General features: G+C 34.0%; 2 protein-coding genes and 1 non-coding gene across 3 annotated transcripts; 2 read left to right on the top strand and 1 right to left on the bottom strand.

The window, feature by feature from the left end:
• Positions 1–979: 979 nt before the first annotated feature.
• On the bottom strand, positions 980–4,291 carry LOC148205663 (uncharacterized). Its single transcript, XM_088103653.1, has 3 exons — positions 4,084–4,291; positions 2,423–2,806; positions 980–1,972 (listed from the first exon to the last, which is right to left on the bottom strand). Exons 1-3 carry the CDS (start codon positions 4,256–4,258, stop codon positions 1,263–1,265), a joined length of 1,269 nt encoding a protein of 422 aa, XP_087959779.1. The 5' UTR covers positions 4,259–4,291; the 3' UTR covers positions 980–1,262.
• A 95-nt stretch (positions 4,292–4,386) lies between these two features.
• TRNAG-UCC (transfer RNA glycine (anticodon UCC)) lies at positions 4,387–4,458 on the top strand. The gene has a single exon. It is a non-coding gene; the product is annotated as a tRNA-Gly (tRNA).
• A 7,901-nt stretch (positions 4,459–12,359) lies between these two features.
• On the top strand, positions 12,360–12,922 carry LOC148205661 (uncharacterized). The gene is made up of 2 exons (XM_088104964.1): positions 12,360–12,557; positions 12,599–12,922. Exons 1-2 carry the CDS (start codon positions 12,360–12,362, stop codon positions 12,920–12,922), a joined length of 522 nt encoding a protein of 173 aa, XP_087961090.1.
• The last annotated feature ends 2,338 nt before the right edge of the window (positions 12,923–15,260 follow it).

Here is a 15,260-nt window from a genome sequence, read left to right as displayed (position 1 = left end):
TAAATCAAACTGAACTTGATTATCATTTAGTTTGAATAGATTGCAACAATGTCGTCAAATTGGTTCGTTCCAAGATGGGTTCTCCAGAATCTGTTCTTACCTTGAGGGGAATATTAACATAATTAGAATCTGTTATTGTGGTGACAATTTACACTAATAGACAAGTCTTCTTACGCTTGAGTTATTTGCAATTCTTTTTTTTTACTGTTTTAATTAATTACATGTTAATATTGTTTGGAGTCAACTTACTACTATTTGTAGTTGAGTTCGTTAATTAGGTAGAATTTACAAGAAGTTTAAATAAAGGCACTAAGCATGTAATAATAATAGCTATTTTATATTTCCATCCAATCATATATCTTTATGTAGGGTATTTTTGTTGACTTTTATACTAACTATAAGTCATTCCAAGATTAATTTGGATTAGTTGATAAGGTGGGCTAGATATTATAATAATTAGACAAATAATAGTATTGCTTTTGTTGTGTTTACAACAACTTGAAACAACTTACTAAAGAATTCATGCGTTCATGCTATGTTTATTAATTTTGAATTTTTTTGAATTGTTATGGTGTTCCCATGTCTAACATATTTCCTTAAAAATTATCGGTATTTAAAACTGAAAATTATCTAGTTTTTTAATGAAGAAAAGAAAATCTGATGAAAAGGGTTGGGAGAATTTTATCAAAATACGAGATACCAAATCGCGAAGAAACACAAACGCTGCGATAGACTTTTATATTTTAATATTTATAGTTTGTTTTGTATACTTACAGATTAAATGATAAAACTGATAACTTCGTATTCAAGCTGTCAGAAAATTTCTCTTAAAGAATACATTTTCTGTTTTCAATTGTTTCACTTCAACATTAAAGTCGAATATAAATTACAAACCATCAACTTTAAATATTGAATCAGCAATATCGTTGGTACAAAAAGATATAAAATAAGTAAATATAAAAGAAATAACTAAAACATATATATAACAATAGAAAGACATAGATTGACAAAATGTGAAGTTAAATTTTGAGGTTCATTGGTTTTGGTTCCAATTACAGAGGATAAATAACTCTGATTGACTTGCTGGTTTTTTCACTGCCAGCCTCAAACAGAAGTTGTCGCCCTGGCTCTAGAAGAATCTCTTACCAGCAAGGAGGAATCCATGCATCTATAATGAGCACTATACAACAATTGGAATCATTGTACTGATGATACAATGGGTTTAAAAATTAAACCACTTCACAGGAGACACAAGTATAATGTTACATATCAGTTGGCAACTTTGAACCTAGTGCTATAGGCTTAAATGCAGCAAACAAAACAGAGATTTTACATACAAGAAATCCCATCATTCCAAATATGAGATCTTTTGGTGTTAGCATGACTTGAAGATCTCCAGAGCTATACCTTGATGCAATTACAGCCAAGCCTAGAGCCAAAGCCACACTTACTATTGGACCCTTAACTCCCCTGAATAATGCATCACTTCTACCCTTGTCACTAGTGATTAGTTCTGAAGCTGGCAATTCATCCACAGATCTCTGTAACAGAAGCAGATACAAGAAGCCTCCAACCCCACCAATCAAGAAATCAATCCCAGCATTTTCTCCAGCTGAGAATGAAGCCACAGCTGTACCAAAAAGTATAAGCATAGCATCATAAAATAACAATGAGAACTTCAAATCTGCATATTCCCTCATGCTATCTTCCTTTGAGATCTTAGGATTTGAAAGCAAGGTAGAGTCACTAAGTCCTTTGTTGAAGATGTTTGTGAGATCATTCCCTTCCAGCTCAGTCACAAGGGTAGGTCTTAATTCCAACATGGACAGATCAGTTCCCTCACCAAGCAACACATCATCAATCTGAAAGTCATACTGAAAGCCATTGTACCTTTGTAACCCATCTTCCAACCCAGACGGTTGCCCTTCACAACTAATAACCATTAAGGATACACTTCCTAGGCGCCACTGACCTGACCTTAGAGACAGAAGAAGGATGTGTTGTAAGAGAGCCTTGGTTTAAACAGGTCAATATGGTAAGAACTCATAATTCTACCACCAATTACTTCATGTTTCAAAAATAGCATAAATTGGTTGTATAGTGCTTTTAAAACTCGGATTTGCGCCTAAGATGTTAGAAGATAATATACAAGGGATGTTTAGCTCGGTACTCAAACAGATTTGTGCGCAAGAGGAGTGCTACCAAGCAACTCATTCTTTAACAATTTCCAACATACTCTATCCTATCAGTTAAAATTTATTAAAACCTATAAAATCATAAGACTAATTAAAACTAGTCTTACTAGTATTTGTCTTGAGGACAAACAAGCGTGTTAATCAAGGGCACTTTAAAATTGTAGGTCAGGGATGATGTCTACAGAAGCTTTCAATCATTCCAAAACATATCAACGACAATAATATACCTGATTCAACACTAACCCAGAGGGCCTCAAGTCTTGCAATTTTTGGACCCTCAAAAATGAATTCATCTGCAGAACCTCTTTGGAAATGAAGCATGTCAATATTCGTAATATCCCCTGATTCTGTAGAACGATCCATCATCAAACTGACAGGGATTCTTTGCAATATGGAGTTTCCATTTTTATCTATCAAGCAAAGGAGAATTCCAGCATTTAAGTCACTAATACTTGAGCCATATAAGCTGCTTGTACATAACTTGACCCTATATAAAGATTTGGATCCACCCTCCTTCAGAGATGATGAAATGTTTTCTACTGATGTATCTGTGTACACTTTCACCTCTGAGGCTGGCAAAAGATGCGAAGGCCTCGCATAGCTCCGAAAATCTGTGACGGGAACACCACAGATCGGTGAATAAAATAATCTCTTCTTCAGAACATTAGTGACCAAATGTCTACTCTAATAGTTTTCAATGAAATGGTATACCAAGAAAAGGTCTTCATTATTGAAAGATGTGTTAGTACATCATGAACATTTCCTTACCCCGTTTGGTCACAAGATCGAAATAAATTCCATTGTATGTTAGCAGAAAAGAAATCACTCAGGGAATTTAGGGAAATACTTTTTGGTTCAAAAAAAGGTGAAAAGCATTTCATGTTAGCTACCACCAAATCGTTTTGGACCCAAGAAATAAGAAACTGATTAGTTTTACCAAATTAAAAGTTGTTAAACCAAGCTTCATGTGTTTATCACTCATGCTAGAGCTAAAAAAGAAGGCGAATTTCCAGGATACTGCAGTGATTAGTAACAGCTAAATTTTGAACTTTCACTAGATACAGGAATAGGATGAAACCAAGTTACACCACACACACGTGGAAAACAAAAATCAACCAATTAGATCTATCGCAATAATCTCACACACTAAAACATCTTGCAATATGCAATCATAATTGCAGCATTAAAATGTAAAGGATTTGACTAATACTTTACCCACTAAAACAAATGACGTGACTAAAGAATAATCGATTGTGATCATAGATTGGTTGAAAATAGTGATCACAAATGCAAATCTGTGTAAAGAGTAAACCGTATCAGTCTTGACAACCAGCATATATTCTATAAATGGATACATCCTCAACATGAGATTTTTTTGCAGGATAAAATTATATAAAAAAAAAAACTATAGATCAATGGTTATGCCCTGAGATTTTATACTACCATCCAATAAAAAATAATGGTCAGTACTATTTTTAGAGTAATTATTAAAAGACAATAAACTTATATATTTGTAATTAAACAAGAAGATAAATCTACCAGTACTCAGTTTTTTCTCAGATATAATCTGATTCCCCAAACTTCAAAAGCAAAAATAGTTAATAGTTATGATCAATAATTAATATATATCAGATTACGATAAAGAAAATAGTTTATGCATGATAAATTTAACTAATATACAAATATAATAACAAGAAGAGAATTATTCAAACGTTAAGGCAATATTCTATAAGTAAATCATTGCCTTCATCAACTGAAGTGAATATAAAAAGGACAGGGGTGCTATTAAAATTTGTTAAAAGTTATGTACAGAGATTCAGTGGCATGAAGCCATGAGGTAAAAGTCCAGATTTTTAATAAAATTCTCCAGAAATTATTATGTGGGTACCTTGAAAATCAGTGGAAGACAGTTTGGCCCGAACAGAAAAACGTAAGCATCTGTTTTGGGTGAGAAGCTTTGTTGTTGAAGAAGATGATAGTTGTATGATTGTTTTCCTTTGAAGATGATGACAGTGAGATGTTGAAGCTGAAGGCATCACACTCCTCACAGGAATTCCCTCCATGCTTCTACCACCAATTCTGAAATTGCAGAGTAGAGCTGCAACCACAAATATACATTTGAAAGCACCATATAAGAAAATACAATTTATTATTGAATATAGATTAATTAAAGTGTTTTTCATATCAGCAAGCGTTTGTAGTCCAACGGTTAGGATAATTGCCTTCCAAGCAATAGACCCGGGTTCGACTCCCGGCAAACGCAATAATCTTTTAGTTTTCAAATGTTTATTTTTGCTTGAGTGCATGTCTTGAATATAATTTCTATAAAATGATAAGAATGTAAAATATTTAACAAACACTTGATTTTAAATAAAAATTACGAGTAAAAGATTAACATTTTCAGAAGTTAATAAACCTTGAAAATAGAATATTAAAGTAGATAGATGTATTAAAATAATGAGACCGAATATTTTATTATAAAATAATTTTATAATATAAATATAACATTCTAAAAGCTCGGTTTATTATCTAAAATACTTCTATCTCTTTAAAACACTATTATCTTTCTTTTCTCTCACTTTTCTCTAACCTTTCTCACTTTTGAAGCATTTGTTCAACACGATCAGGAGGTGTCTAGGCGATCTTGGCGTCAAGAACTACATTTTCAACCGATCAATTTCGTGATTTGAGTCGATAAATTTCGTTTTCCTTTTTCTTTGTGACTTTTGGTTCTTGATCATGTAAGAAATTTCTGTTTGCATGTATCAAGTAGTTTTTTTCTTGAATTCTTGACTCCATTTAGGTTCTACGGGTGATTTCCTATCACCAATCGGTGATTTGTAGATTTTTCTAAAGTTTCCTTGCGGTGAAAGCTTCGGTCGGGGTATTTCTTAAGCTGTGCAAATTTGATAGAGGTAAGAGAAGTTAGTTAATTACTTTTAAATGGATGTATGCTGTGTAATTTGATGGTAGGTAGAGATTAAATTGTTTGGATGTGAATGCAAATTTGTGTTTGTGATAATTTTAGGGATTTTGGTGAAATTGATGAATTTTATGATGATGAGTAGTTGGGATGAATTAATGAAATCTATTGTATGTATGTGGTGATGTTGGAATGAAGGTTAATGAATTTAAAATGTATGAATGGAACTGTTAGAGGTGAGGAGCATCTTGAGTATAGATTAATTAGTCTAAAATGGGAGTTTAAGATAGTAGAATGTTGGGATGAGTAGTTGAGATGATTTTGGTGAAGTTAAGGGTGTTTATGAGCTGAATTGGGTTTGTTTAACATTTGGAATGTTATAAAACTGAGTTAGTAGAGTGTGTTGGTAATGAAGTAGAGTTCTACTTGTGTTAGAACTCAATTTTTAGGAAGTAAGGTAGTGAAAACTTGAGTTTCGGGTTCTGTGTGTAAATGATCAGTTCGGGCAGTCTTGGTAAGTCATTTGGGACTTCTAGAGTCCTTAAATTGCTTGGAATTGTGCCACAAATGGTAAAATTCAATTTGGGTCTATAAGTTAAGTTTTTGGGAGTTTTTGGGGTAGATTTCGAGTTCTCTTGTTTAGATTTAGGTTAGAAGGGTTTAGATAACCTTGGTTAAGTATAATTAGGTATATAATACAATCTAGGAGAGTTAGAAGTTGGGAAAAATGGTTGGAATTGGTAAACTTGGTGTAGGTCGCGTAATTCTACATATTTTGGTGCTGCAGATTATGCAGACTCACTGAGCGAGTGGATTCGCTCAGCAAGTGGTTGCATAAGTGGTTGTTCTGCTTGAGGACTTTCGCTCAGCGAGAGGGTGCGTAGAGCGAATGGTTGAGGTTTGGGAGCACTGTTAGTTTTATTCGGATAACGAATGGATGCACTGAGCAAACAAGTTGAGGGTCTGGTCCACTGTCTGATGAGCTTTGCTAAGCCAGTGGTGTCGCTAAGCGTGAGTTTAGGGTGTGGAATCACTGGGAGTTTATTCGCACAACGAGCTGGGTCGCTATGCGAGGAACCTCTATAGTCGCTCAACGAGAGTATGCGCTGAGCGGCTGGTTCAAGTTTTGTTTACTCTTTACACTAGTGCAAAAAAGACCTTTAACGTCACCCTTTAGACGTCTGACCCTCGAATATCCAATGTAAAAAATGACCGGTGGCATTTTTCGTAAATAAAACAACTATTTAGATGTCGGTTATGTAAGGGCCCGACGTCTAAATACTCATATACATCGGCTACCCAGAATAGACGCCAAAACTAAACGAAAAAGATAAAAAAAATAATTTTTTATTCTATTTAGACGTCTATTATGGAGGGAACCGACTTCTGAAGCACTTTAGACGTCTGTTAACTGGGGAACCGAAGTCTAAACCCTAAATCTAGAAATTTAAAAAGCACTTTAGACATTTGATCTCGCCACTCCGACTTCTAAAGCACTTTAGACGTCTTTTAATTGGGGAACCGATGTCTAAACTCTAAATCCAGAAATTTAAAAGTCACTTTATGACTCCGTTTAGACGTCTGATCTCGTCACTCCGACTTCTGAAGCACTTTAGACGTCTGTTAATTGGGGGACCTGACGTCTAAACCCTAAATCCAGAAATTTAAAAAGTCACTTTTTGACTCCGTTTAGACGTCTGATCCCGCCACTTCGACTTCTGAAGCACTTTAGACGTCTGTTAATTGGGGGAACCGACGTCTAAACCATAAATCCAGAAATTTAAAAAGTCACTTTTTGACTCTATTTTGGCATTAAAACACCTTGAACGCGAGATAGCCGTTACGCGCACTCATTGTTCATCATCTTCGTCGCGTTTTCTCTCTACGGGTTACACTTTTCAGGTTCGTTTTCTCACTTTTGCACCGTTTTAAATTAGTTTTACTCTGATTACATCACTCTTTGATGCATTATAACCGATTAAAATGCGTTTTCGTTGGGTTTTGGTGTAGTTATTCTCGTGTCTTTAGGCGACATTCTATGGCGGTGATTTCTTGCGTTTTGTACTCCTCCAATTCCCTCCACTACGTTTTTAAAACCATCCAATAAAAAAATGTACAATACATTCTCTTCAACTAAAATATAAAGTTGTAAACTCGAATCACCATGAGTCAGGAGCAACCTCAAAGACGTCTAACCTGTATGGATCGGACGTCTATATAGACGTCTGACCTATATAGGTCCGACGTCTATAGAGACGTCTGACCTAAAGGGTCCGACGTCTCATTAACGTCACCCATATAGACGTCGAACAAAGATCAGACGTTAAAAGCCCAAAATAACAGACGTCTAAAGTCCTTTTTGCACTAGTGTTAATTTCTTGTTCTAGTTTGTTTAAATGAAGTTTTGGGATTCATTGCTCAGTATGTATGAATGTGTATTATAGTATGGGATTAATCATGCATTCGTTAAGTTTCAAAGTGAAAGTATGGTTTCAAAGTGGTGAAAGTAAAGTTCCAAAGTAGAATCTATTGGTGAGATTCAAGTGTATGTTTATAATGAATGCAGGAGCTCAGTCTTGGAGATTATCCTGAAACTCCAATGGTCTTTCATTCTCACGTAGAGAGGATTGATCTATGTCGTGAGGAGTAGCAGGAGGTCTTAGTCTTGGAGGCTTCCATTATGCTCCAAGGCCCAATACAGACTAACCTTGTGAGTGTGGTAGGGTGAAACTCATTGGCAATGACTTTGCAAAGCAGTAGAAGCCACCACGAGTGCACAACCCGTCATAGCTCAACAATCATTCTAAGTCCGGACAGTCAAAGTCAGTGTTGTGTCATGCATAAAATGTTTTAGAGTTTAATTGAATGATATGATTGTATGCTATGGGCTTGATAAGTATGTTGATTGATCTTTTATTTAAACTAGCTTACCCTGTTGTTTGTTGTTTGTGTTTTGTATGTGTTTGGTGTTATTTCTTTTGCAATGATCATCCTGTGCGTGTGAGCAGAGGGAGATGAGATGTCTCTGGAGCAGGCATTGGACGAAGGAGATGTTGCTTAGTAGTTAGGTTTAGAGTAGTTTTGTATATAGTTTTGGGTAGTTTCTTGTATAAAAAGTTTTAAATTCTATGATTATTTTGGATAACTATAAAGTTATTACTTTATATTAACTATTCTATAATATCATATATGTGATAACTCTTCTATACAATATTCGACTATATTTTTGGGATGTTACATATAAATAAATTAAATATATTTGTACTTCATGGACAAAAAAAATGAGTTTGATTTTTAATCGTTTGTAATAATTTTTCTTTGATGTTGGTCTCTAAGTTAATTTCAGCATATCAAATCCCTTTAAAAAAAATTTTAAAAAAGAAAAATAAACAGAATATATTTTATAATGTAAGACTCACAAAACGACCTATTTATTCGTGGCATGACTAGAAAAATGTCAGCCAGCAAGTTTACAGTGTTCAACTTATCTTATGTAATTTTGTAAAAATGGTTACTATAGTGTACTCGATAAACACCGAAGGAACCTCAGCCTGACGAGGAGGTGGGCCGATCAGTTAGGACGGAGATGGTAAGGAGGTAGATGTTTGACTGTTAATAAGCATTAAAAGTCAATCAATGCAGTCAGAAACGAAACATATGGCGTTAATGGTCAGATAACGAATAATAGGAAATAAAATATACGACATGGATATGGTATTGATTAGCAGTTAACGATTATTATTAAAAATCAAGTTTATAAATATGAGATTTATGTCCAAGTAAAAACACCTTTTTCTGAATTATTACAACCTTGATATCCCTAAAGTTAAGGCTGACTTGAGCGTCCGAGTATTTTTTTGCAGGAGACGACCGATTGGTATTATGGAGAGGTGCTACGTTGATGAAGGTCGCATTGGTGCAACAAGAAAGAGGGGGAAGAGCATTCTCACACCTAGTTACTGAAACACTTACAATAATTTTACAAAAATCTATTTATAATTTTTCAATTGATTGATGTATATATTTTTATATTAATAGTGTGTGAAAACTAAAGCTATTTTTTTTATAAATACAATGGATATATATATATATATATATATATATATATATATATATATATATATATATATATATATATATATATATATATATATATATATAAATTGCCACAGGTTTTGTTTTCGTAATAGTTTTCGTCATAGTGGTTCGGTGTTATTTTCCCAATAATTTGCTTTTATTAAACAAAGAACCCTATGTTTCTTTTATATTACTTTACTATATTTTTATTTAAAACACGTTACATCAAATTAATAAATTTTTAAATTACTATGTTTTCTTAACTTTGAATTAATAAAAGTAAGATAAAATGATATTATATCCCAAATTATTTAAATTTATTAAGCAAGGTTAAAATGAAATGTTATTTCATAAAGAGGAAAAAAAAGAGAAGGAAGTGATTGTTTGTGAATTGTCACATTGTCCGTGCATGCTACATGTAAACTTATCCTTAACGGACACCAACTACTACCGAACGAGGAATTCATTATTCTACCATTCACATTGCCTTTTGCCTTTGTTGACCATACGTTGGATATGTTAGATGTTTATATATTCAAGCAATCTTTCCAATATATTTTAGAAATATCTTGTTTATATGTCTTCTGGCCAATTAGTGTGATTGTATGTTTTTTGTTAGAAGTTATTCTTATCTTCTCTTTCTCGACCTCTTATCTTTTTTTCATTATTTATGATTCTTAATTAGTAAAGTTGAGGATAATCTCATTTTTTACTGATAATATACTTCACACATTAATATACAAAATAGTATTCCTATCCTAAACATTCTCATTCCACGTAAGTTATATCAATTTATAATACAATTTGAAAGACTCAATTAATATATACTCTCACATACATGAAAAACTTAACAAAGTATTATATAATTTATTTGAGTTTTTTAGTTTTTGGATCTTTATCAAGTGTTTGGTGAAGTGTATATTTCAACTTGGAAGTACAATTCATCAAACATTACATTAAAAAATACAAATCACCGATATCACAACTAAATAGGAATTTAAAGTTAAATACGTTTTTAGTCCCTAAACTATAAAGAGAATTTGTTTTTAGTCCCTCTTTCAAACTAAACTACATTTTGATCATTCTTTTTAACAAAATTATAATTTTTCGTCCTCCAAAACTAACAGCTTTAAAAATAAGCTGAGGTGGCTAACGGTAACGTCATTTTTTTCTCACACTAGTTAATCTTTCTCCGCTCTTCTACCTTCCTCTCCCTCCGACTCTACCACAGCCACCTCCAAAGCCACCATCAACCGCGAAACTCACATGCGCAACTACCCTCTACCATGCTCACCAGTTTCGCATGCGCAACTACCCTCTACCATGCTCACCTCTATGGCCAACGTAAAACCTTCATTCCCACTGTCCAGAAAACCCCCAAATTGTGTATCAGTTCATCTCCTCTCACCATCACAGACCCAAATCAGAAAACTAAAACCACCCAAACCTTCACCGCAATCTCTTCCATCATTAACCCGCACAAGAATCGCAAACCTGCAAACAGCAAGCATCAACAATTTAATAAAACTATTAAAACTCATTTTCATGCCCGTGAGAGAAACCAACATCAATAATACTTTAATAAATTGTTTACATGCTTAGCACCGCACAACCTCAATTGCATTATGGATTTGTTAATAACAATAAAGGTACGTTACTCTGAGAGCATAATAGGAAGGAAGAGTTGACATCACGAATAAACGTGGAAGATGATGCTGTTGCTTAGAACACCCATTAGAAAAAAAATCAAACTTCCATGACAAATTTCAAAACAAGGAAATGTATGATCATACAAAAGCAAATCCAAATACAACAAACCATTCTCCAATCAAAATTGAAATATTACCCAAACAAAATCTATGATCTTGAATAAATAGGTAATAGTCCCTCATGGTCAATGAAATGAATGATTGAGAAAAAAATGTAAAGGAAGGTCAAAACCTATAATATTTTTATAAAATAAAATTTGATTATTAAAACACTATCTATAATCAAATTTTGAAAATAAAAGAGTCGAATATCATAATTTAAAAGCTATATATTATATTTTCTAGATTTTAAACAAGTTGTAAAGAAATTAAATTACATAAAATCTTGTTGACAAGAGTTTAAACAAAAGAAAATATATATATATATATATATATATATATATATATATATATATATATATATATATATATATATATATATATATATATAAGGATAAATGATATGTTTTTCTATGATAATACTTTCTTTCAATTATTAGCGCTTATTTATTAATAGAATATTTAAATAAATTTTAATTGTAAACATCTAATAAAATGAGTAGAAACAACTGATTTTTCAATTGAGCAAAGACAAAATATTTTGAGGTATGTTGAGGAAGAACCATTTTCTCAATGTTGTGTAATGAATAATTCTGCACATGTTATTTAGCTCGGGAAATAATAAATTAATTTATGTTATTAAATAAAAGTATCTATCTTGATACTTGGTTCTCAAAAATAAAATACTTTTCTGCATTGATTTGAATTGCTATTTTAAAAATTAAAATATATTTTATTTCATCAAATAGTCCAACGACCAAATACGCAAAATGAAATGATATCAAATCTTATAAGTTAAACTACTAGTTTTGACTTTGAATATATAAATACTCAAATAGACGTTTTATCGTTTACAATTATCTTATTTAATTTGATTACATTGATTTTATTTTCGTAAAAAAAATACGTGTAAATATTAAAAAACTTGAATTCAACGAGTAATGCTAGAACGATATCTCGGTAATAAGATTCTCATAGAAAAGGAATAAAGTAGAAAATTGATTAAATTAACAAGAAACTGATAAATCAAATAGGTATTATTTTTAATATTTCTGAAACACTTTTATGGATGTTGGAGAGTAATTGTTATTAAAAAGTAAATCGTAAATCAGAAAGTTTAACTTCTTTCATTTGACAGTAAACACTTTGTATATATACTATGTTTACCTAATATGCAATACTTTTCGAATTTACTATCTCTACATTGTTTTTCTCTCTTCCCGTGCTCTCTTTCTCTTTTTTGCTACTACACACTCTATCAATCCCTATCAGTAGTATCCAGAGTAGGTTTCCGAACCTAGGAGAAGCCATTCTTAGCAAGAAATTGTGCTGTGAAGAAAGCGTTGCGTTTGAAGAATGGCGGGGATGATCCAGAATAATCTACCGATATTTGACGGAAAGAATTATGAAGATTGGGTTGTGAAGATGGATGCTATTCTGGGTTTTCAGGAGATTGATGAAATTGTTAAGAAAGGGTTCAAGGAACCGACGAAGAGCGACTCGGAAGAGGCCAAGAAGGCTTACAAGAAAAGAAGAAGATGGATTCTAAAGCACGTATGATTCTGCATCAGTGTATCTCTCCATCAGTGTTCCAGAAAGTGTCCAAGGCAGTAACAACCAAAGAAACATGGGAGATCTTGGAAGACGAATATGGAACTGCTGGAAACATAAAAAAGATCAAACTTCAGTCGCTATGGAGGCAGTACGAACTGCTAAGCATGGGAGAACAAGAAACTATAGAGGGATATATCAGCAGAATCCAGGTGATTGTTAATGCTATGCGTGCATGTGACAAAATCGTAAAAGACAAGAAGATTGTCCATAAAATCTTGCGAACCTTGACGCCCCAATACGACCATATTGTCGTTGCCATTGAAGAAAGCAGAGATCTTGAAAAAATGAAGGTTGAAGAGCTGTAAAATTCACTTGAAGCTCACGAACAACGTTTGATGGAGAGAAAAGCTGCAGAACGAGATACTGTGCAAAACACCAATCAAGCATTGCAAGTCAAGATTTATAAGAATCGTGGGAATGGCAGAAATAGAGGTAGGTCTCGCGGTGGTCGTGGAGGCAAAAATGGAGGTAAACACAATGGTGAACAAAACAAAGATGTTGAAAGCAACGAACAAGGCAGTTGTAGAGGTAGAGGAAAGCCCAGAGGCAGAGGCGGCACAAAGAATCCTGATAAGAGGAATATACAGTGTTTTACGTGTAGTAAATATGGTCATTACTCCTCAGAGTGCTGGCACAATGAGAATGTTAAGAAAGATCAGAATGATGAAGTGAATCTTGCGAAAGAAGAACTGGAGTCTGAATCAGACCATGTCATCCTGATGACTATCGTCACAGATAGAAGAAACAATGATAAATGTGTTACATCACACGGTGATTTCTTTGAAAACACAACCAGAGTAAAGAACGACAAATGGCCTAGGAACACTACACAAGTAGAACAGGTGTCACTGACAGGAGAAACTGATCATGCAAGGGAGGACATGTCATGGTATCTTGACACGGGATGTTCTAATCATATGACAGGTAATAAAAGATGGATAATTGATCTAGACACTAGTGTCAAGAGCGTTGTTCATTTCGCAGATGATAGTATAATTCGTGCAGAAGGCTCAGGCAAGGTGTTGATCACACGAAAAGATGACAAATTTGTGTTCATGCACAATGTCCTTTATGTGCCCATTATGAAGAGTAATCTTCTAAGTCTTTGCCAACTCCTTGAAAAGGGATACACTATGAATTTACGGAAAAAAAATATTGAGGTTTATGACGAAAAACAGAGATTGATAATCAAGGCACCTCTTGCTCGGAATAGAACGTTCAAAGTTAACTTGAATGCTGTTGAAGTGCAATGTTTAGTTGCAGAAGGCGCGGATACAGAAGAATGGCTTTGGCACTATCGCTTTGGACATTTGAATTTCAGAAGTTTGTGTCAATTGAGAGATAAAAACCTCGTGAAGGGTATTCCTGAGTTTACTGCACCAAGCAAAGTGTGTGAAGGGTGCGCTATTGGTAAACATACTAGGTGTGCCTTCAAAAGACACGCACCCAAGCGAGCAATACAGGTGTTGAACGTCATTCATGCAGATGTCTGTGGCCCGTTCGATGTGTCGTCCCTAGGAGGTAACAAATAATTTTTGCTTTTCGTAGATGAGTTTTCTAGAAAGCTTTGGGTATATCTGCTAAAAGAAAAAAAAGAGACTTACACCTGCTTTGTTAAATTTTGCTGCATGGTTGAGAGGCAATCGGGCAAACAAATCAAGATTCTTAGAACCGATGGTGGAGGCGAGTTTAATTCAGGAGATATGAGTGTATTCTGCGTTGATAGAGGAATTAAACATGAAGTCACTACACCTTATACCCCACAACACAACGGGTTGGCTCAAAGAAGAAATCGAATGATCTTGGACATGGTCAGATGCATGATCAAAGGAAAGGGGTTGCCTAACTTTCTATGGGGTGAAGCAGTCGCAACAACAACCTATCTTCTGAACAAATGTCCTACAAAAGCATTATCAAATTACACACCAGAAGAGATGTGGTCGAAGAGAAAGCCTGATGTTCGACACTTGAAAGTATTTGAATCAGTCTGCTATAGGCACATACCAGCTGAAAGAAGAAAGAAACTTGATGATAGAAGTGAAATCCTTGTTCTTGTAGGATATCATCCAACAGGTGCTTACAAGATGTTTGATCCAGATAAACAACAAGTCATGATTGGCAGGGATGTCATTGTTGATGAAACAACTACTTGCAAGTGGAAAGAAAGTGAAGTTGTCCCAGCTCAAAGACCTGATAATGTGATGACCATCTGGATGGAAGAGAACAAATTGGAAGAAAACAGACCAGCAGCTATCAGTGTAGATGGTGACACAAGGCGATCACAAAGAACGCGTTTCCCATCTACAAGACTCACAAATCATGAATTGTTCTCTGATAATGATATTACTGACACTGGAGATATTGTACAGTATGCCCTTTTTGCAGGTGCTGAATCACTCATATGAGAGCAAGCCATTGAGATCAAGGAGTGGCGAGAAGCTATGCAAGAGGAGCTATCAACAATAGAACGAAACAAAACATGGAAGCTTGTGGAGCTGCGAGAACAAGGATGTTGTCAAAAAAATCACAAAATGACACGTAAATGATGTTAAAATGTTGTCAAAAAAATATTGTCAAAATATCGTTATCCTTTTTAAAATCCCTATTCAAAGTTAGTATTTTTTTTTCTTCGTTGATATAAAA

This window comes from Vigna umbellata, chromosome 1 (assembly GCF_029865625.1).
Source record: "Vigna umbellata cultivar VRB3 chromosome 1, Vumbellata_1.0, whole genome shotgun sequence".
Classification (NCBI taxonomy): Eukaryota; Viridiplantae; Streptophyta; class Magnoliopsida; order Fabales; family Fabaceae; genus Vigna; species Vigna umbellata.
Note: the sequence above shows the minus strand (reverse complement) of the source record. Positions and strands in the feature narration are given on the sequence as shown.